Raw genomic sequence first — 23,689 nt, 5'->3', positions numbered from 1 at the left:
CAGAAGTGGAGCACTGGCTCCCTCCTGAGGTAGGCTGGCACAAAGCGAACGCCGATGGCGCTCTATCTCCTGGTGAAGGAGCTGGCGGGGTGGGGGTGATCATCAGAGATCACCATGGCGAAGCGTTATTGGGCGCCTGCCATTTTTTCCCTCGCGAGACGGATCCTGAGAGGGTGGAGCTTCTAGCGTGTAAGCGTGCGGTCCAAGCTGCCCGACAACTGGGAACGAGGAGGTTGGTGCTGGAGACAGATTGCGCTGGTGTGGTCAGCAAGCTTCGGCAGGAGGAGTTGGATCGATCGGTCCATGGCCCTTTGGTGGAGGAGATAAAGGTGCTGATCGGTGAGTTCGAGGACTCCATGATCAAGCATGTTCGTCGTTCTGGTAACGGAGTGGCGCATAAGTTAGCTAAGGAAGGCTGCAAAAATAAGTTGTGTATAATACCTGGGTTTCGTCTTTCCCAGATTTTGTTTTGGATGTTTTAGCTCGTGACATTGATTAATAAAGTTGCAGCCTCTTGATCTCAAAAAAAAAAAAAAAAAAAGCTTCTAAGCATTTGATCAAACGAAATATAACATACACATACAGGTTCCTAACGCGTAACATGATAAAAATAAATTTACTATTAGTTGGTCAATTAAATCTTCTAAAGCTTAATTCCAAGAACTAAACGGAAGAAAGCTTTAGATGATTATTTACCTTTAACACCAGAAGTTTCAGACTTTCGAATATGAATAGACACTTGGTGATGGAACCTCTGGCGAACCATGTTAATACTCTTCTTTACCTTCTGAATCAGATCTAGAGGGAGATCAATATCGAACTCGAGTGTTAAGAATTGTATTGATGGCGAGTGTTCAAGAATTGCACAAGCCAGTGAAGATTCCAGAGCACCCCCTTTGAATCCTTCAAGTGTAAACGTATGCAAATGTTGCAAGCAACCAGGGACTCCAAGCCTCTGTGACCAATCTTGAGAAGAAGAGAGCGAATCCTCTATCCGAGATGAATTATCAATTCTCTGTAAGAAATATTATTTTTTCTGTGAGACAAGACAACATATTGCACAAATTGATAGTGTCCAACTAGATTTACATTTTGGGTCGGAGGTAGTACATTGTTCAGAACAAATGAGTAACTGTAAGTACTACATAAGTTCAAAACAGAGCAGTTAAATACGCTACCAGTATGCACAAGCAGTCTTACAAAGTTACAGTCCATGTGATCTAGCTAAAACTTAGGATTCCCAGTACAGGATAGTTGGGGTGGGTAGAAACTAGGCCCAATAGCTTTCGATCGAACTAATTTTCTTTCCCGTCTGAAGGGATTGGCTGTAATAACCACACTAACCTAAATTTTATAACCCCAGCACACAAGCAAGTAGCCTTTACTTGCTTTAACCGTTGACTCAAGCACTCACTAAAGTTCATCTATTAAGCAAATATATTGAGCTTACACAGCTGCTTTCTAAGCTAGGCCAAAGAGGCTCTTTAACTACCTGTAGGAGCCTCTTTGGTATTCAGCTGAATATCCTATGGATATGAAACCCTATAGCAACACAAGATGCTGTGAAGACTGATGTCACCCACTTTTGCTGTTATACCCTGGTATTTTTCCTGCACATGTATAAGGAACTATACAGCCTGATTCTAGCTAATTCACCTATCACATGTTTTGCTCTCATTCTCAACTTGTCAACAAGCGCAAAATCTTACAAGAAGTGCAATACCACATGTTGATAACAATTCGAGGGAGCAAGTTGCTGCTAAATCTTGAATCATTTGTTTTAGTCAGAACAAGTTCAGCTGGACATTGTATGCTAACCATAAGATCAACCAAAAAACTAGACAGAGTATCAGATGTGATTGGTCTATTTGTAACAGAGATTTACAACTGTTTTCACCACATATAGATTGTAAAAGGGCAGCTTTAATGTTCTAGTAGTCCAAGAAAAAGATAACTATGATACATGTAGCCCTGATCTCTCTCTCTCACGACTTAGCACACAAGAGAAACAAGAACAGAGATGAACACGATGGGTTTTGCCTGCGTTCAACCTTGCAGTTTTTCTGCTTATCTTTCCTTCCTTTTATTATGCAAAGGGAACGATCGTGTCTGGTACCACGATCCCCATTTTCCGAACGTGCCATCCCACGCCCAGGAGACCGAGTATACAGGGCAGGATCGGGTCTACTACCTATCTGAAAGGTCCTAGGAAATAGCTGATCCTAACTGAATTTAACTGACGAAAAAACAAAGACACTACTAACTGAAAACTGACACTTATTCATTAACCAACAAACTCCTCCTAATCTAGCCCTTCACCTCAACGATGCCAATTCGACGGCGCAGCTCCTGGAACTGCACACGACCAAGTGCCTTCGTCATGATGTCGGAGAGCTGATCCGCGGGGCGCACAAACTGGACATCAATGTCTTTGCTGTTGACTACCTGATCTCGATGTGCTTGCTTCGGGCATGGAAGACCGGATTCTCGCGCTGACTTGTTGTCGACGCGTAGCTCTACCGCGCCGTGCTCGTGGCCAAGCAGCTCGTCGTGGAGCCGCCTGAGCCAAATTCCTTGGCAAGCCACTACGGTTGCAGCGACGTACTCCGCCTCGCAGGATGAGAGCGCGACGATCTTCTGCTTTGCGGACTGCCAGGAGATGGGACTGTCGCCGAGGAAGTAGAGAACTCCGCTCGTGCTCTTGCAATCGTCGACGTCGTCGGCCCAGTCTGCATCGCTGAACCCGGCGAGCTTGGCCTTCGTGCCCTGGCGTGCATAGGTGCACCCAAGGTCCTTCGTGCCGGCGATGTAGCGCAGTAGATGCTTCACCGCGCTCCAGTGCTCGCTCGTGGGCGCCTCCATGTATCTGCTCAGGTAGCCAACGGCGAAGCAAATGTCGAGGCGCGTGTGGATGAGGTAGCGGAGGCCCCCAATGATGTTGCGGTAGAGGGACGGATCAACTGCGTCTCTGCTCCCCTGCTTGCTCAGCTTCAGTCGGTTCTCCATGGGCGTGGAGGAAGCGTTGCAGCTGGCCATGCCCATTTTGTCGAGCAGTAGGCAGATTGCTTCATCTTTATGCACCCAGGCTGTTGAATCACCTCGATCCCAAGGTAGTAGGACAGCAGCCCCAGGTCGCTACTCCTGAAGAGCCCCATCATCTCCTTTTTGAACTCACCGATTGCCATCATCGACGTGCCGGTGACGATCATGTCGTCGACATAGACCCCGAGCAGGAGCCGCTCACCACTATTTCCGCGGGTGTACATCGCGTGCTCAGAGGGGCACTTGGTGAAGCCAAGCGTGCCGAGGCTGCTGTCCAGCTTCGCTTCCCCTCAGATTCGTGCTTGACAAATCCTAGGGGCTGCACCACATACACCTCCTCTTCGAGTTCGCTGTTGAGGAAGGCGGACTTCACATCCAGGTGGTGCACCTCCCAAGCCTCCTGCGCTGCGACGGCGAGGAGCAAGCGGACGGAGTCGAGGCGAGCGACGGGGGCGAAGACTTCTTTGAAGTCAACTCCCTCTTGCTGTACGTAGCCCTTGGCGACGAGGCGGGCTTTATGCCTGACGATGCAGCCCTTCTAGTCCCGTTTGACCTTGTAGACCCATTTGAGCCCAATGGGCTTATGGCCGTGCGGTAAGTCCACCAGAGTCCAGGTGGAGTTCTGCGCAATGGAGGACATCTCCTCCTCCATCGCCCTGCTCCAGCTCGCGTCGCGCAGCGCCTCTGCCACACTCCCTAGCTCCTCCGCAGTGGTGAGCAGCAGGCGCTCCGCCAGTCCTGGGAGCGCTTGATCAACCCCCAGGATGTCAGAGACTCGACGGCAGCGATGTGCCTCGCCCTCGTCGAGCTCGTCGAGCAACTCTGGGTCTGGAGCGGAGGGAGGTGTGGTGAACTCCACGGGCGGTGCAGTGACCATGAACTGGTGCTGTGTGGCTGCCACCGGGGATTCAGTGGCAGGGCTTGGCACGTCAGCTTCTTCCTCAGGTGGCTCCTGCTTAGGCCTGGCTGGAGGCGCGGGCGCGGTGATGAACTCGACCGCGAACTCTCCTCCATCAGCAGCAGCAGTTGCTTCGTCCTCCTCCCACTTCCAGGTGGCCGCTTCGTCGAAGACGATGTCGCGGGAGATGTGCACACGGCGCGTGGCAGGGTCGTAGACTCTGTACGCCTTTGTCCCGGGATCGTACCCGATGAACACCATCGGGGTGCTCCTGTCATCGAGCTTGCGGAGGAAGGAGCGTGCAGACTTGACGTGCGCAACGCAGGCGAAGAAGCGGAGGTGCTCGACAGAAGGCTTCTTCCCGTACCATGCCTCATACGGTGTCTTGCCGTCGACGCTGCGGGTGTAGGAGCGATTGAGCAGGTATACTGCCGTGGTCACCGCCTCGCCCCAGAAGAAGTTGGGAAGCTTCTTTGCCTCATGCTCCGCGCCATGCCAACAACCGTCCGGTTGCACCGCTCGACGACGCTGTTCTGCTGTGGCGTGTATGGTGTTGTCAGGTGACGCCTGACGCCGGTGTCGGCGAAGTGCACGGCGAGAGCGCTGGAGGTGAACTCACCGCCACGGTCCGTGCGCAGGGTGCGCAGCGGGCGGCGCGCCTCCGTCTGCGACTCGTCCTGGAAGCGCTTGAGTTCCGCAACAGCTTCGTCCTTCGTCGACAGCAATACGAGCCACATGAAACGGCTGTAGTCGTCGACGAGCAGGAAGAAGTACCGGTGCCCTCCTGGCGTGGGTGGCGTGATCGCCCCACACAGATCCGCATGCACGAGTTCGAGCGGCTCCTCCGCTCTGAACTAGGCCTGTTGTGGGAACGGCGCACGTCGTTGCTTCCCGGCCAGGCACGCCTCGCACAGCTCGCCGGCGTGCTCAATGCTGGGAAGGCCGCGCACCAGGCCCTCGCGCGCCATCCTCTGCATTGCCTCGAAGTGTAGGTGGTCGAGGCGTCCGTGCCAGCGCCACGGCGCCCTGTCGTGGCGGACGGTGAGGCGGACGCGCTACACATGGCGGATGGTGAGCTTGTAGAGGCGGTTGGGAGCGCCCTTGGTTGTCGCGTCTGTCATGGATCGTCAGCCAGCCGTGCCTGATCCTGATGTCGCAGGCGTGCTCGTCTGGCTGACCGAGGCTGACCACGCTGCTCCGCAGCTTAGGGATGTAGTACACTTCCCTGAAGGCGCGCTGCGGTCCTCCATCGATGCTGAAGCCGATGGTGTCACGCCCCATGATCTGTACTACGGAGCCGTCGCCGAAGCGCACGTTGCCGCGCACCACCTCGTCCAGCTCCACGACCGCCGTTCGATCTCCCGTCATGTGGTTTGAGGCCCATGTGTCGAGGTACCAGGTGGAGTCGAGCGGGTCGGCCTCCGAGCCTGGGACGATCTTGGCGTTCTCCTCGTTGAGGAAGATGAGCGCCCGCTCCGGCGCGGGCAGCGGCACGACATGTGCAGATGGTGCAGGCGTGATGGAGGCAGGAGCAGCATTTGGTGACGCGGTTTCGAGCTCGACCTCAGCGGGCAGCAACGCGGGATCGGCGTCGTCGTCGATCTTGGCGTTGTGCGCCTCCTCCCTCTTCTTCTTGCGACACTCACGGGCCCAGTGTCCCTTCTTGCCGCAGTAGCGGCAGGTGTCGTCCTTCTTGGACCCGCCGGAGGCGTTGGAGCCTTCCCCTGTAGATCTCTTGTCGTCGCGGTCCTTGTCGCGGTTTCTGCCCTGGCGGTGATCACCGCCTGAGCCGCTGCTGTTCCCGCCGTGGGCTACGCGCGCAAAGCGTGCGTGCCACTCCTCCTCCGTGAGGAGCAGCTTGCCGGAGTCATCCTGTCCGTCCACGGCTTCGTTCTCCTCCACCACGAGCAGCCGCCCGCTCAACTCCTCGATCGACATCATCTTGATATCTAGCAGGGATTCATTAGACGATGCCATCTAATGGTACTTACATGGGAGGACGCGCAGGAACTTCCTCACGGCATTGGGCTCGTCCTCCGGGTCGCCGAGCATCTCCAGATCACTGAGGATCGTGGAGAGGCGCAGCGCGAAGGTCTCCACCGTCTCGCCGTCCTTGAATGCGAGGCGATCGTAGTCGCAGCGGCGCGTCTGGGCCTTGGCATCGCGCACGCGCTCCGCACCGACGCGCAGCGTCTTGATCGTGTCCCACGCCGCTTTTGCGTTGTCCTTGGCGGCAAGGACGCGCACCAGCTCCGGCGACATGGCTCGGAGTAGAGCCGACAGAGCGGCGTGATCGTCGTGCTCGTCGCAGTCCCCTTCGTTCACGGCTTCCCAGAGCCCGTGGACTTGCAGCTGGACGCGCATGAGCACGGCCCCATCCGCGTAGTTGGTGCGCGTCAGCGTCGGCCACTGCGAGACGCCGGTGACGTCGCACACCACCCTCTCCCTCAGCGCCAGCTCGCACCCATGGTGCTGCCCGCGACCACGGCGAACCGGAGAGAGAGAGGTGCGCCTCGGAGACTTTGATCCTAACCCAGACGCCGTGTCCGTGGGCTTCTTCTTCCCTGCCGACGCATCCCTCTTTGGCGGCGGCGTCTTGGATCCTACCATGATCGGCAGGCTCTGATACCACTTGTAGCCATGCTCTCTCTCTCTCACGACGTAGCACACAAGAGAAACAAGATCAGAGATGAACACGATGGGGTTTGACTGCGTTCAACCATGCAGCTTTTCTGCTTATATTTCCCATTTTCCGAACGTGACATCCCACGCCAAGGAGACCGAGTATACAGGACAGGATCGTGTCTACTACCTATTTGAAAGATCCTAGGAAATAGCTGATCCTAACTGACGAAAAAACAAAGACACTACTACCTGAAAACTGACACTTATTCAGACACGCTAGATTAACCAACAATACATGTGGTTGCTATTTGAGACATGAAATTATAACCAGATCAAATATAAGATAACTATCAATTCCCACACCTTTGCTCAGTTCAGCGTTTCTAAATGATGGATATCTACATGAATGCACTGGAGTTGTAGGTATGCAGATCACAAAGACTAAACTCAGAATCATACAGTACGGAAATAGACTTTTCTAAAAGATGAAATTTACTATGAAATCTACATGGCTACCAATATCAGGAGCATAGAGTAAAAAAATCCTAAAACTCCACACCAAATGGATGGCCTTAAGTTCATAGTTGCATTTCTAACAAAGATTTACCCAAATGGTTAATCGCTCCAACTGTGTTAAACAAGTCAAGCTGTTGATAAGATATCTCCATTGTCTATCCACCAAGAACTCCACACGAACAGATAGTTCTCTGAGACATAAAATGGTCTTTTTATTGTCCTACAATTAGATGTGTGCATATTTATAAAGTTAACATAAGGATAGATTATTAGCGATTTAAATTTAAAACGGTGCAGAAAAGACACACAATGGTTACCATTCTTATATCAATCTTGTTTATAGTTGGGTGCTCTATTATTGGCTATTGTGCAGTAAACATAGTTCATAATATCCTACAAAGTTTATAACAAATATTTTTACTTTTCATAACTATTTTTCAGTAAAGCTTACCTAATTTTGTAGTTATAGCTTTTAGCCATAATCTTAATAGTTTAATTTCATTACAATAAATGAATTAAACATCTAGCATTAAAAACATGTAAGTTCTTAAGTGGTATTATGGAACTTATTTTATTTATTTTAAATTTTGAATTGAATTATCTTATATATGTGTATAAATCTAAGCAAACTATACAAAGACAACCTAATAAAATTCATCTATGGAGTAATTTGAGTGACTTAGATGAATAATATCATGTATGTATATATGTATGTGTTATACATTTATTTGTCTTGGTAGCAGGTTCTACAATGCGCGTGTGCACTAAATATCCCAAAACAACCTCGTTGAGTACATTCTATTTCTTGAGTTAGTACTAGCAAGAAGCCTTGAAATGTATGAGTTATGAACAATTGTTTTCTCTCTGAATACCCTTCTCTCTCCCTCCATAGTTAGGTGATCATTTATGGGTAAGGATGGCAATTTTACCCACGGGTACGGGTACCCGCGGGTACCGTACGCGTATGGGCAGGGTATGGGTACACTTTTATGCCCATGAGTAGTACCCATACCCTGCCCGTTAAGTTATAGGCAGGGCACGGGTATAGCCTCGTACCCGCGGGTATACACATACCCTGCCCATTTATTGTCAAATTCATACATGACACGTCTATTTTTGTTGATTTATGAGTTAGAATGTGAGAATGTTATTTTTATATTATGTTAATTGTTATTTACTCAACTACCTGTTATTGAGTTGAGATAATTAATTATTTTACTCGAATTTGTTATCGATAAATGTAAAATTGTGATTGACTTGTGTATAATTTAACCTACCCATCGGGTATCCAATGGGTACGGGTACCCGCCGGGTATGGGTATGGGTAAAATTTCATACCCATGGGTACGGGTATGGGTAGTAGTTTGTACCCATTGACTATACGGGTATGGGTATGGTATTGCTCTACCCTGCCCATACCCTGTTCATTGCCATCTTTATTTATGGGCTATATTATAGTAAAAATATTTCATAACATCCTACGAAGTTTTAATTTGATATTGCAAATGGTTTTAGGGTTTAGGGTTCGATCATTTCCCGGGAATGCCCGAAACAGAACATGTAAGAGTAAATTTCACTTCACAATATTTCACTTATAGCTGGGCTTAGTACCACAAACACTTGCATATTACATGGCCTAGGTTTTGTAGTTGCTTCTATTAATTCTTTGATTAAACCAATTTTCAATTTTGTGTGGTGTGTCATTATTTATATAGGTTAATTGTGTATTCATCTTTATTTTGTACTATAAAATATAGGGTGGAAGAGATGTCAAGGGTTTGCCACGGCACTGCCACGGGTGGGCAGCCGTGTTGTGAGCGCTCAGGGTGGGTCTACTAGCCGAAGGGCCACTTGTTTTCGACTTAGCGGCTTCTTGGAGAAGCTTCACCCACCAGCTTCTTCTAGAGGCCCGAACCACAATTTTTTTTTTTTGCTTATAATCTAGTTTGGCCCAAACTAAATTATAAGGCGGAACAAATTCAGGATCTGGATATCTGGGAGAAAGTTCTCTCGTTGGGCCCGTTTGGATGAATGTAATTCAATGCAAGGATAAGAAAGAGATCATTAGAGAATCTCCACCCGCGCGCCCCATAGCGACCTCAATAGCTATTTGGGGGTCCAACGCAATTTTTGGGTCACACCGACGAGCCCAAAATTAGCCGGCTAGTTTTGGAGCCCAATAGAATCGCCAGCAACCCCTTGCCGGGCCTTCGCATGGAGTGCCGAACGGGCGCGCCGGCGCCTCGCGCCACATCGGGTGGATGCCCTTGGCCCACCTGGAAGCTGCTGAATGAGCAGTCAGCGTAATGACCTAGCCATGTATGTCGGAGATTAATGGTGCCACCGCCCTCCTACCTCTGGAGCCGGCTAGTGTGCACTTGCGGGAAGCCAGCTGCGGCGAGTGTCAGTGGCCTGTCGAGGTGTTGTTCGACGGGGAACGCCACACGTTCCTCCACACTAGCTCGGAGAAGTTCTCCCGCGCCCATATCCTGGAGGTCGGTTGCTTGGTGAACTTGAAGTGGGAAGGTGATGACGAGCTCAGGGTGAAGGTGTTCGACGACACATCCTACCATAGGCACTACCAAGGCGACATCAGCGAAGGCGATGAGAAGAAGCATCGTAGTTTAGGTTTCTGGATGGTCTTTTCTTTGCAGCGAAGATGATGAGAGCCAGCAGAAGCCTCTAGTGTAGGTTTCTGGATGTTCGTCCTTTGCAGCTATCATGTTCTGCTAGAACAAGGGTGGTGTTTTTTTTCTCTCGCACTAATACTATTATTTATGCAAAACGGTGCACTTCATCAGTTAGGGTGGGTGTATTTCTGTCTTGATAGATACTCCTACAAATGGGCGGATTCCATTTTTGGGCTTTTTAGATAGCATACCACATGTGGCATTTGGTGATACAAATACAAATGAAATATTCATGCACAGTTGGCAAAATAAAAACGGCATCTTTTCTAGTTTATGGTTGTAGACTTGTAGAGTCTTGTCAGAGCACATGAATCCCAACACATTATCGAAAAAAACAGGAATCCCAACAAACGAAATATTCATGTACGGTGAGAAGAGGGATTTCGAACAGATCACAATATGGGTTATCATAATCATCTGCAACCTGATGGATCATTGCTTCACTCATACGACGAACATTCTTCAGTACAGATAATTGCTGCAGGCTTGCAGCCGCTTACTCTGCCACGAGCTCCCGCTCCAGGTCGCGGTCGTCCTCTTCGTCGTCGGCCCGGGACGGCATCGCGAAGCGGCACATCGGGCAGCGGCGGTCGACGAGGAGCCAGACAAAGATGCAGCGCTGGTGGAAAGAGTGGGAGCAGGGCATGGTCCTGAGCCTCCGGCCGCCGGCCGCGAAGCCCTCGAGGCACACCGCGCAGTCCTGCTCCAGCACCTCCACCGCCGCCGGCACGCGCAGGGCCACCATGGCCTTCTTGGAAGCCGGCTCGCCGTTGCGAGCGGCTCCCTCTGCCCCGGCGGCGGCGGCAGCGGCGGCGGCGAGTCTGATCCGCTCCCGTTGCCTCCGAATGAAGTCCTGGTTATTGCGCCACCACCCGCCGACCGGCTCGGCGCGGGAGGAGTCCCGGTCGCCGCGTCGTGGGGCGGCGACGGCGGGATAGCTGTGATCTCCCCTGGCGGCGGCTCGCCCCCTGGTCCGCTCCTGGTGCCTCAGCATGAAATCTTGGTTATTGCGCCACCACCCGCGGACCGGCTCGGCGCGGGAGGAATCCCGGTCGCCGCGTCGCGCGACGGCGACGGTGGCACCGTCGTGGTCTCCTCCCCTTGCTGGCTCCATTGCTGCTGGATCGATCGGCTGCTCCTGTTCCGCCAGGGGAAATTTGAAAGCCTACCGGATCGAGAAACAACTACGACAGATAAATCGATGAGGAGTAGACGGTCCTTCCTCGATTTCTTGTCGGCTCCTGTTCTAATACATTGTGTTTCCGGATTCCGATCCGGCGGCGGGAGAGTGCGACTGCGCTGCAGAAGTTCAGAGGAAGGGGATGAGACGGATTGGGGGGAATCGGTGTGTTTTTTTCCTCTCTTCTTTGTTTTCTCTTAAATAACCCACGAACCCGCTCTGTAGCGGGTACCCGTTCCCACGGCTAAAGGTCCGATGGAAAGTTCTGAATTTGCAGTTTTAATCTTTTTGCTCTGGTACTTTCCATCTATTTAATGAAATTCCTGTTTCATCTGCTACTTTTTTGGGAGAGTCATATTTAACAGGGGAAAAAATGGAGAATTACAAACATATATTTTGAAGTTTGAACCGTGTCGTTGCCTACTCGACGGTACCTTGGAGGAGGGATCCTCACGAGGGGGAAAAGAAGTAGGGGCCATAGGGCGGAGTGCACTCGGGACGGTGGTGCGCGATTTACCCAGGTTCGGAACACCTGCACGATGACAAGGCCTACTGCTGCTTGTTTGGAATTATCTGGGTGCTTTCGCGTTGTTACAATGAGTTGCGGTTGTGCCTCTAGGGCTCCCGGGATCCGGCTTATAAAGGCGCACGGATCTAGGGTTTACACGGAGAGTCCTAGCCGGATTACAGGTTGCCTAACTACGGTACAATGTCTTGCCGTGTACGTCAAGGATTCGCCATCCATCTACGTCGTACTGGATCCGGGTTCCTCATGGGCCTTACGAATCCGGCCTCCTCCGAAGGTCGGTTAGGATCCGGCTTCCCGACCCTGGGCTGGACTTCATCCTTCATAATCAACAACAACTGGGCCGCCCGATGGGCCACATGCCACATCACCATCTATGGGCCACCCGGGCTTGCCGGATCTAGGCACTGTCGATGGTACACCTATGAAGTATACCCACAACAAGAGCTCCCCGCAGTTCTCCGAGATTCACCTCTTGTTTCCGCCTTGCTAAAGCTTCACGTCCTTCGACAATCTCGGCAACATGGGGAAACTTGAAGAACTCCAACTTCATATCATCTCCTTTCCCAACCTTTAGTCGGAAAATACCTTTATCCCGCGGGACTTCATCCATCGACAGTAACATAGCAACATGTCTCCGGGTTACTCCCCTGCTTGGACAAGAGTTTACATTTTTTCAAACTGCTACCCGGAACCTCAAAAAGTTCAAACGGTTCCGCCAATCTTGGCGCCATTTTCGGGCGATTTGAACGGTAACTTATCCTTAGCCATTTTTACCGCTTAGGATGAGACGGATTGGGGGGAATCGTTTTTTTCCCTCTCTTCTTTATTTTCTCTTAAATAACCCACTAACCCGCTCTAGAGCGGGTACCCGTTCCTACGGCTAATCGATGGAAAGTTCTGAATTTGCAGTTTTGCTCTGGTAGTCTCCATCCTATTTCATCCGCTACCTTTTAGGCCTTGTTCGGCATGAGTGGATTGATCAGGCTTGTTGTGTGTAATCCACCGTGTTTTTGGTGAAACCACTCCATCCACCCAATCCCCTCAAAACCTCTTTAGCTCCAATCCCAACAATCCCTTTTCTTAAAACCTTCATTCGATAGACAGTGTTTGATGCGCGGCGGCCATCGTTGTCGGAGGGATCTCGGCATCGTCGGCAGCAGCAGTGCCGGAAAGGGAGGTGCGGCCGGTTCCAGATGGGCATAAGGAGGTGGAGGAGCTCCATGCTTCCTGGCTGTGAGATGGTGGAGCGGCCGGCGACCGGGCGACGTTACCAGCGCCGGTCCGCGCCGCCGCCGCGAGGGAGGTCCGGGCGGTCTCTGCTCGCTCGTGTCGCCAAGAGAGAGAAACGCGAGTGGGGGCGAGCGTTTCTGAACCCCCCCCCCCCCCCGTCGTAACCCGACGTGTATCGGGAGGGTCGATTGGGCCGAGACACCCCAATCCTGGCCTACCGAACAGTCCAGAGGTGTTTTCCAGTGGATTGAAATTGGGCCGGGTAAGACACCTCAAAACCCAAAAAATACACCCCTGCCGAACAAGGACTTAGGGAGTCATATTTAACATGAAAAATTTAGAGAATTGCAGACATAGATTTTGAAGTTTGAACCACCTTGACAATGTAAAATACACCTTTTGCAGCAACTATAGTAACCCGAGCAGATTGAGGATATCAAAAGCAACAAGTGCAAAGTAAGAATTTAACATTGACGTCAAAAAATAACACCATCGCCCTAGCATGCCAGAGTTGTGCTAAACATTCATCAATACTCTTGATCAAACTAGCCAAACCTTGTTATCTAACTGTGACCCTTATCTATGTACTTCATTCTACCTATAAGAAAAGCCCCAAATAAGGATAGTTGCCTTGTTAAAAAAAAAGGGATAGTTGCAACACGGGAACTAGAAGATCAAGAACAAATAAAAGGTCCATCCCAATTCGGCTTCACTCTAGCTAGTAACTCACTGGATCAGCAAACATCAGACATACCAACCCCTCCACAAGTGATTGCACCTGTCCATACCAAGAAAAAAACATTTTTGACCATATGGTTGCCGCTCTTGCAAAAATCCTCCACTCGTCCTCTATGAAAGGAAGCCATGAGGGGGATTAAATCCACCAGTGAGCAAGGAACTTGACACCTTGCTAGCCCAACTTTGAAAAAGGCAAAGACTGTGTCGAGTGGAGACAACAACAAAATTGAGTGAGCGGGAATAAAGGACCATGTGGCGACAAGGTGAGGATTCGACTCCAAGGAAGAGGCCCTGTCGAGGATGTTAATGGTGGCTCATGTTACAAAACCGCGCAAATAAAAGTAGATCAAACGAAGAACAAGAACGCAGATTTTTACGTAAAAAACCCAAACGGGAAAAAACCACGGAACGCACGGCGTATCACTAGAATTGGAGGAGTATTACAATACACGAGAGGACAGACCCTCTACGTGCTATCAATATGTGTAACTTTTTCTCTCATCTATTTTATGACTACCTTGGACTATATATAGGGACAAACAACTCTCTTTCTTGAGGAACACGAAACAGAGTTGTAGATGTGCTACGTCTAGCATGGTTGGCACGCCGTAGTCCGTTAGGACTTCTTCCATAGTACAACAGGTAAAAAGATTTCGGAACATAATACAACAGCTTCAGTGTGGGAGAAGGGGACAACCCGGTGCATACGGCTATGATTTTGCAAACGACTATAGTAGATGACCGAAGCCACCTTCAAGCATCTAGGGTTGACAATGATCGGTTGAATGGATAAGGGGACAAAGCTTCGTGGGAAAACAAAGAGAGAGGGATGGATGAAAATTGATTTGTCATATTGCTGATTCTGGTATCAAACCAAAAACATGCTTAATCTGAGAGTCAACCAAAGTAACGAACAAGAATTTAGAAAATCATCGAATGGTAGCTCTTAGCTTCTGAATAATGATAAGTACTGAATGTAAATCCGTAAGATCTCCAGTAAATGTAAGAGACTTTGCTTTACAAGTTAGGGTAGCGGAGTCTAAATTTTCCACCTCCGGCACACGCTAAGCGTGTCCATTTCGGCTCCAAGCGATGCTTGGAGATGACCGTGGCTAATCGATGTTGCCGGCTTGCAGCTGTGGGTGTTAGGGCATCTCCAGCGGCGCGTCGCAAACGGTCGCCGACCGTTTTCGTCCGCCGTGATCGGAAATGCGTCTGGCACCTTCTTCAGTGGGGAGACGCAAAGTGACCGAGCCGTCCGCGGAGACGCAAACCTGGTTCAAATATGCGCCTCGGATGCGTCTCCGCGGACGTCCGGAAAGTGTCCGCTCGCCGGCGCGACGTTCGCCGGGCCCGCTTGGCAGCCGACTCGCGTCGATGCGTCTTCTCAAAAGCGCCACGGATCGCGCCATCGCGTCGCTTCGGCAGCCTGCGCCACGTTAATGGCGATGCCTCGGCTGCCGAGCGGCCGGAACCCACCTCCGCCAACCACGTTAATGGTGACGCCACGCGTTCCGCGGCCACCGCATGCCTCCGGCCTATATAAAGGGGGCGCGCGTTCTTCTTCCTCATCCACTCCTCCAAAGAAACCCTAGCCGCCACAAAGCTCGACCGTAGCGCCGCCTAGGTGTTCCTGCGACGCATCCAGGCCCGCGAGGAAGTTCATGGCCGGTCCTGGTGGCCGGCGAGGCGGTCGAGGCCGCGATCCTGGGCGCCCCCGGGGACGGGGAAGGGACCGCCGTGGTGGAGCAGCAACGGCCCCACGCTCGCCGCCGCCTGCGCCCTCCTCGTCTTCGCAGGACGACCGCTGCTTCGAGTTCCTCCTCCGCATCGACGACGAACCACTCGGCATCAAGCGGCTCCCGGACAAGTTCGTCGAGTTCATCGATGGCGTCGAGCCGGCGCATTTGCAGCTACGGGAGGCCAGCTGCAACTTCTGCCACTGGCCCGTGGAGGTCCTGTTCGATGGGCAGGGCAAGATGTACCTGCACACGGGGTGGGACAAGTTCGCCCGTGACCTCGCGCTCGAGCCCGGCTGCCAGCTCACCTCCCGCTGGATTTTCCAGTTTGGGTGATTGGGTGTGCCCTCGAATGTTCTTTCTTGGCAGCGAACATACGGAAATCAACACAACTGGCTTCTTTTTTTAAATTTTTTATATTTGTGTCGACCATGATTCAAACTATGTGTTAGTTTGTGTAAACCATGTTCCAAACTATGTGTTTGTTTGTGTAAAATCATGTTTCAAAATGTTGTTTAAATGGAGAAGAGGAAAAAAAGAAAAAATAAATAAATGCGTCGCTCCGCTGGAGCAGCCCCCAGACGCAAACGAACGCGCGGAAAAATGATCATTTTAGCGTCCGCAGCGCGACGCAAACGGACGCTCGCGGACATGCGTCGCGCCGCTGGAGATGTCCTTAGAGGGCACTAGAAGTGGTTGTTATAATAATATGTCCGTTACATTGCCGTTGCATGATATTCATGTAAAATATCTCCTTAACTAATCTGCCCTCGTTTCAAAGTATAGTGCTACAACTAACTTGGTCAGAGATAGTAAAGTACAACTAAACTAAACTAAGAGCATCTCCAGTCGCGTCCCCCAAACCGTCCCCCAAAGCGATTTGGGGCGCGCCGGACAAAAAAAGCGTTCCAGCCGCGTCCCCCAAAGCCCATTTTTGTCCGGCGCGCCCCGATACGGTGTCCGGCGCCCGAGCTCGTCCCCGTCCCACGTGGGACGCTCCGGGGACGCCGGACACAACGAAAAGCGAGGCGGGCTCCCACATGTCGGCGACTATTTGCATAAACCGTTGGTTCGCGCCTCTTTTCTCGTCGCTCCTTCCTTCCCGCGCCTCCCACCCCACCGCCGCCGCTGGATTTCCCGGCAGTTTGGGCGTCCGATCTCGTGCCGCGAGTCAGCACCGTTGTCGCGGCCGGGGCTCCCGCCGGTCGTGCCGCCGCCGCCGCTCGCCGGCGCCTCCGAACGCGCCGTCAAATCCGCCCCACCTCCGCGCACGTAAGGTGCTCGACGACTTGCCGTGCAGGCGCGATTGGTCGCCGTTTGTTGCGTCGTCCGCCTCGGCGCAATTTTATCCATTGATTTTGCTTTAGCCATGGACAGCGACGATGAGATGGTTGCCCTGCTGCTGGAGGACGAGCAAGCGTTCGACGACGACCTGCGGGAGCATTTGCTGATCATCGCGTCCCTCCATGACATGCTTGACGCTGAGGCGGAGAAGAGAAAGAGGCCGTGCCGCGGAGGATCAAGGCCGGGAAGAAGGAAGTCGAAGCCCCGGCAGAGGATGGAGGGGCATGCCATGCTGCACAACGACTACTTCGCCAACGAGGCAACACATGCCGACAATTTTCGGCGCCGGTACAGTGATGAGCAAGGGCCTGTTCATGAATATCCTCCACGGCGTTCGAGAGTTCGACCCCTACTTCAAGCTCAAGCTCGACGCCGTAGGCGTTCTCGGGTTCTCATCCATTCGAAGTGCACCGCCGCCATGAGGATGCTTTCATACGGAGCACCCGCCGATACACAGAACGACTACCTTCGCATGAGTGAGTCTACCGCCATTGAGTGCATGTACAAGTTTTGCCGAGCTGTGGTGGGAAAGTTTGGCAAATACTACTTGAGAGGGCCAACTGAGGAAGAGATCGCAAGGATCATGGCACAAAATGCTGCCGTAGGATTTCCTGGAATGCTTGGAAGCATCGATTGCATGCACTCGGGCATGGAAGAACTGCCCGTTTGCTTGGCAAGGTATATACAAAGGGCGTCATGGATATTGCAAGTGTGGTGCTTGAAGTCTGTGGCAGATTATGACCTCGTGGATTTGGCATTCTTTCTTTGGCATGGCGGGATCACACAATGACATCAACGTGTTGCAGCGGTCTCCGGTGTTCAGCAGACTAGTGGAAGGGCATGCTCCACCATGCAACTATGAGATCAATGGCCACCAATATACCAAAGGCTATTATCTAGCCGATGGTATATATCCAAAATGGGCCACTTTTGTCAAAACAATCTCAAATCCATCAGGTCTGAAGAATTCTCACTTTGCTACACGATAGGAGGCTTGCAGGAAGGATGTCGAGCGGGCATTTGGTGTGCTTCAAGCACAATTTGCCATTGTCCAGGCACTGCTCTAAGCTGGTCTCACGACCAAATGTGGGAGGTGATGCAGGCTTGTGTGATCATGCACAACATGATCATCGAGGATGACCGCAAGAATCATGTTAGGTCACATGTTGGTCCCTATGAGTGTCAAGGCCCTCTCGCAGAGGTTGATCATGAGTTGCCTGCAGATTTTGCTGATTTTCTCGCCATGCACGCAGAGATCCGTGACAGCAATGTGCATGAGCAACTTCAAGCTGATCTCGTTGAGCATTTGTGGAGGATCAAAGGAAATACCGTGGCACCTTGATGTATCATCTAGCCCTTTTTATTATATTTGATTACTTGTTTTATTGTTTATTGTAATTTAATTTGAAAACAATCCTCGAAAACATTTTTTTCATATGCTACATTTGATATAAATGGTTTATGTGTTAAAAAAATTATTTTAAATGTTTGGGGGCGGCGTTTGGGGGACGCGGCTGGGGAGCGATGTCCCCCAAACGCGGCACGAACAAAACACGTCCCCCAAACGCTCAATCCGGCGAGGTTTGGGGGACGGTTTGGGGAACGCGACTGGAGATGCTCTAAGGGTTGTGAATTGTGATACATGCATGTTCCGTTGCTTACAAGTCTTGAAAACCGCCACGTCGCCCAGAGAAATTCGAAACAGATTACATGATCGGTAACCCGTTGGATCACTGAAGTAGGCAGTCGATGCATCGGTAAACATTGGTCAGCTGCCAACTTGTTCATCTGAAGCGTGCTACTCACCGACGAGCTCCCGCTCCTCATCGCCGTCGTCTTGGGTCCGGGGTGGCATCTCGAAGCGACACATCGGGCAGCGCCGGTTGACGAGGAGCCAGTCGAAGATGCATTGCCGGTGGAAGGAGTGGGAGCAGGGCATCGTCCTGAGCTCCCCGCCGCCGGCTACGAAGTCCTCGAGGCACACCGCGCATCCCTGCTCCCTCGTCTCCCCTACCGCCGGCACGCGCAGGGCCGCCATAGCCCTCCTCGAGGCCGGGTCGGCGCGGGCACGACCACCACCGTCCTGGTCTTGGTCGGCGCCGTCCCAGTCCTCCCATTCCATGGCGCCCTCGGCCTCGTCGTCAGCCCTCCGCGCCTCGTGGTGCCTCGACACGAACGACTCCTGCTGATTAAGCTCCGCCCACCAGTCGCCGAGCCGTTCATGGAGCTGGAGGGAGGAATCTCGGCCGCCGCGACGTGCGGCGTCGAGGAGGGACCTGTAGCGATCTCCCCTTGCTTCTGCTGCCTCCATACTTGATCGATGTGCAGCGGCTAGACGATGGAGCGAAGGTGTTCGACGGCGAGCACGTCTTGCCAGATGATTATAGCCCGTTCATGCCTCATGGCCGTGTCCGTTACTGTGTCGGAAGAGCACGATTGCACCGGCAAATTAATTTACGAAAAAATTGAGTACGAGCCAAGTTAAGTAGGGCCCAGTCGCCGTCTCGGCCCAAGTCCAGCGCGGCCCGTACGTCAGCCGTTGACTTCATGGGCGATATGATGATGTGTCCGTTGACCACCCCGGCTTGGAGCTGGAGCACGACGACGCCTCGCATCTCGCTCCTCCACTACGTCCTCCTCGGCATCGCCTCCACCACCGCCATGACGACGGAGCAGGAGTGGGCAGTGGTGGAGCGTCGAGGCGCGCACCTGGTGACGGCGGGCCGCCCCTTCATCATCCACGGCTTCAACACCTACTGGCTCATGTCCTTCGCCTCCGACGAGGCCACGCGCCCGCGGGTGACCGCGGTTCTTGCCGAGGCGGCCGACGCGGGGCTCAACGTGTGCCGCACCTGGGCGTTCAACGACGGCGGGTACCGCGCGCTGCAGACGGCGCCATTCTGCTACGACGAAGAGGTGTTCCAGGTGAGCTTCCATGGAAGACGTACGGCACGGCACCTGCTTGAGGAAATGCGTAGCCGGGTAGCGCTTCTCATCAAGAAGTCTGCTGGATCTTGGCATTCTTATGCCGTGGGTTTTATTAAACTGATGTGTCATTCACATGCCCCACTGACCCACTCCTGGCATGCCCACTCCTTGGCAGAAAAACAAAGACAAAGAATCAAACTGGATACACATTGTTCATTTGTTGAAAGAAATTTTATTCTCAGCAAAAAAGTGCGATCTCTCCACAGAAGTGCTGTTTCTTCTGGTTTTTGTGTCTGATTTTGTCATCTCATCACATTTTTGCCAGGCACTAGATTTCGTGGTCAGCGAGGCAAGAAGGCATAATATGCGGCTGATACTGGCACTGTGCAATAACTGGGGAGATTATGGAGGGAAAGCACAGTATGTAAGCTGGGGTAAAGAGACTGGCCTGGATCTTACTTCTGACGACGACTTCTTCTCTGATCCGACACTTAAGAGTTACTACAAAGCTTTTGTTGAGGTAAATTTCTGTTTTGCTACGTCAAGTAACCACCAGAACTCGATTGCTGATATTTATCCTGCTGTTTCAGAGCAATGGAATCTGTCATATGCCTAGATATATATTAACTGATACCAGCAAATTGTTTCAGCTAATTTTAGCTTGACAGCCCTGAGTTCTGTACTCCTAAAGATTGTGCATATGTTTCCTCTGCGTAGGCTGTTCTGACAAGAATAAACACAATCACAAATGTGTCCTACAAAGATGATCCTACTATCATTGCCTGGGAGCTGATTAATGAACCGCGCTGCCCTTCAGATCCATCGGGCGATACGCTGCAGGTCTTTATTGTGGTCTTTACTTGTATGTTCCATGTATGTCTAGTTGTCTACCCACTGCTCATTTTGAAGCCACTGGTTTCCTGTAGGCGTGGATAGGAGAGATGGCATCTCACGTGAAGTCTATGGATCCTCTGCACCTCGTGGAGATTGGTGTTGAAGGGTATTACGGTCCATCTACTCCACAACTTTTGCCTGTCAATCCAGATGATTATTCAGGGCGTGTTGGAACAGACTTCATTAGGAACCATCAAGCACTGGGAATTGATTTGGCCTCAGTTCATATTTATTCTGACACTTGGTGAGTTCTCTCATGTGTAGTTCCAGCTGACACAGAGCTGATTGGCTATAGGAACTGACTCAAGTCACTTCACTGAAATATGAAATTTACTATCATGACTGAGCTTATGATCCTTTTGTTAGGTTGCCTGAATCAATAGAGGAGAATCACCTTCAGTTTGTGAACACTTGGATGCAACAGCATATTGATGATGCAGCCAACTTGCTGGGGATGCCCATTGTGATCGGGGAATTTGGACTGTCACTTAAGGATGGGAAGTTTGACAGTGAGTTCCGTGAAACTTTTATCAAGACAGTATACAACAATTTCTTGAGCTCTCGGGAGAGGGGAATGATTGGAGGAGGCTGCCTTCTATGGCAGCTTTTCCCTGAAGGCGCAGAGCACATGGATGACGGTTATGCAGTTATTTTTGCAAAATCACCATCCACATTCAACCTCCTTGCAAATCACTCAAGGAAGCTAGAATGCTAAGAGTATGCTGCTTCCCCTGCCTCGGTGTATGCTGCAGTCCATACTACGAGTTTATTCAAGCCAAGAACTTTACTGTAAAGTTGAATGTTTTATGTTGTATCGTGAAACACAGTAATAGCTGGTCTCTAATCTTACAAAACAATGTCATATCATGTAAAGTAATTTAGAGATTGAGTTGTTAAGTAAAACTTCATCCCTCCATCCTGCACTTGCCGCATTTCAACAACATCCTTTCTGCAAGCATTTTGTATTCACTTTACTGATTTGTTAGTCACAGGCAACTGAGTCTGTCGTCGATTGTACTATTCAACTCCAGAACAATGAGAAAGTGTAATGTTTAATAGTCTGAGTAGTAAAACCGATCCATGGTAACTATGTTTTTTTTGTTTTGCGGGAGATCTATGGTAGCTATGTATCAGTGTTCAAATGTAGTTTGTCCATAAATATCTCAGTCTTACAAATTATTTTTTGTTTTGCGAAAGGTCAGTCTTACAATTTTGACATAACCTATCCAGAATGATATTGGTGTTGCAGTTATGGTGAGTTCAGGACAGGGTGTTTCCATAGATACATTTCTGCAGTTAAGTTTTTCCCTGAGAAGTTACAATGATATTCTGCCAATTTTGTAAGGAAGAAGGAAAGAACAAACTGTTCTGTTGTGCAAATTTTATATGGAAGAAGAAAAGAATTAACTAACTGCTGTTTTTGTCAGTACTACGAGCCTGCTCTCATGCACTACACCGCAAAGGACATATGGGGCTACAAGTTCTCTTTATATGAGGTACCTCTTGTAGAAATTTCAGTATTGGCATCACAGAGTGTAATATTTCTGTAACAATGTCCCTACGATTAGTTTACGGCCTTCTTTGAGTCAAGAACCAGCTAAAATCTATCTTCTATATTCCTTTTCCACCCATGATGTCGTCATAACTGAACACTAGTCCAACGAGTACCATTGTAAGAGTTTGAACTACAATGTGCCTGCACTTGGCGATGATCCAAGTGTAAGTTAACAATTACTTTTCTGAATTAGCAGCAAAGGTCCAAGTGATCAAAATATATGATCTTTTATAGCCCGTGTTCATTACTGTAACTTAACATTACTTCTCATGTGGGAATAGATAAAGAAAACATCTAAAAGGATAAACCTCTTTATTTTGAGGAAAAATTGAAAATCTAAGGATAACTTGAACATAGAAAAATAAAAAATGTTGCTTGCAACACATGACTTCTACAGAATTATCTTACGGATATATTTTGACAGATGCATTCTACAGAATTATTTTGTTGCCGTGACTGCATCCAAGCAGTATCCTTAGATATTAGGAAGATAAGTACCATGATCAGCCCACGCAAATCCTGCATCCATATTACCGAGCTGCATCAGGCCATCCCCGGCGCTGGCACTGCCATAGCTCCCGCTCCCACTGCCACTGCCACTGCTCGCCACGGCGTTGAGGTCCCATCCCTGCTGCTGGTGCGGAGCCTCGACGTTGCTGACGGTCGCGGCGTAGTGCAGCGGATCAGCCTGCATGCCGGGCTGCTGCTGTCCACTCCGGTACGCGATGCAGTCGTTGATATTCTTGATAAGATTCTCCGTCTTGCAGCCTATGGTGACGAGCTGCTCGACGGGTAGGCCGTCGAGGTTGCGGTTTCCGAACATGGCGCCGTGGAGGAGGAGCGTGGCCTCGCGCTGGCGGTTGTCGCGCTCCGCCTTGCGCAGCTGGTCCTGCATCTTGCCGATGCGCTCCCGGACGTAGTCCTCGCCGTCCAGCTTCTTCTTGCACTGGTCGAGCTCGGGCATGGACCTTAACCGGTCGATCACGCGCATCCCCTCAGCGGGCGACGGCCACACCTGCACTTGCGACGACTCACCCTCAGGCAGGATGAAGACGCACACGTCGACGCCGCACAGGACGGACAGCTCGCCGGCCTTCTTGATCAGGCCCATGGCGCGTTTCTTGCAGGTCATTTTGCGAGTTGGGTCGTTGGCGATGTACTTGACGACCACCTTCTTGCGAGCCATGGATGCCTGCAGGTCGTTTTACAAGAAAGAAGGTAGCTAGAAAATGAAGTGAAAGGGGTGGTATGTTACCAGAGATGAAAAGAAGGGGGATATATGGTGTTCTTATACTGAAGTATCGGATGAACAGATTACCTCCATAGACGTGATTGGAAAGGAATTATTCTGACAGATATGAGGATCGCCTGGATTAGTGCTGGTTAATGAATTCTTAGCTAGCATATCTTCTAAACTTTAAATTCGTAATTGTGTATATCGAAGATCATATCATATAAATCTGAACATGATGCTTAACATGCAGCCTGTCCTCATGACTCCACGGTCTGATTTAAGATCAGGGAGTGCCAACTGGTGGTTTTGGCTAACGTGATGTACGTATTTTTCCGTAGCATCATATATTCATATATATCCATATGGAACAATGTCGTTGAATCGGTACTTTGGATTCTTTTTACCAATTTTTAGTCATATACCTGTATATGGAAATTAGTTTGTCATAAATGATAATGGTCATTTCCAGAACGATGAGAAACTGTAATGTTTAAAGTGTGAATAGTGTACTCATAGTTGTGAATTCATAGCTTTAATTTTTCAAATA

At 50.5% G+C, this 23,689-nt stretch overlaps 2 protein-coding genes across 2 annotated transcripts; one reads left to right on the top strand and one right to left on the bottom strand.

Moving 5' to 3' along the window:
* Window positions 1–19,087: 19,087 nt before the first annotated feature.
* LOC124656417 (mannan endo-1,4-beta-mannosidase 8) lies at window positions 19,088–21,333 on the top strand. The gene is made up of 5 exons (XM_047195168.1): window positions 19,088–19,456; window positions 19,785–19,979; window positions 20,177–20,299; window positions 20,386–20,597; window positions 20,720–21,333. Exons 1-5 carry the CDS (start codon window positions 19,088–19,090, stop codon window positions 21,066–21,068), a joined length of 1,248 nt encoding a protein of 415 aa, XP_047051124.1. The 3' UTR covers window positions 21,069–21,333.
* An 844-nt stretch (window positions 21,334–22,177) lies between these two features.
* LOC124651715 (agamous-like MADS-box protein AGL80) lies at window positions 22,178–23,098 on the bottom strand. The gene has a single exon (XM_047190756.1). It carries the CDS (start codon window positions 23,092–23,094, stop codon window positions 22,384–22,386), a length of 711 nt encoding a protein of 236 aa, XP_047046712.1. The 5' UTR covers window positions 23,095–23,098; the 3' UTR covers window positions 22,178–22,383.
* Window positions 23,099–23,689: the final 591 nt, after the last annotated feature.

Source organism: Lolium rigidum, chromosome 5, assembly GCF_022539505.1.
Source record: "Lolium rigidum isolate FL_2022 chromosome 5, APGP_CSIRO_Lrig_0.1, whole genome shotgun sequence".
Classification (NCBI taxonomy): domain Eukaryota; kingdom Viridiplantae; phylum Streptophyta; class Magnoliopsida; order Poales; family Poaceae; genus Lolium; species Lolium rigidum.
This window is presented reverse-complemented; position numbering and strand designations above follow the sequence as displayed.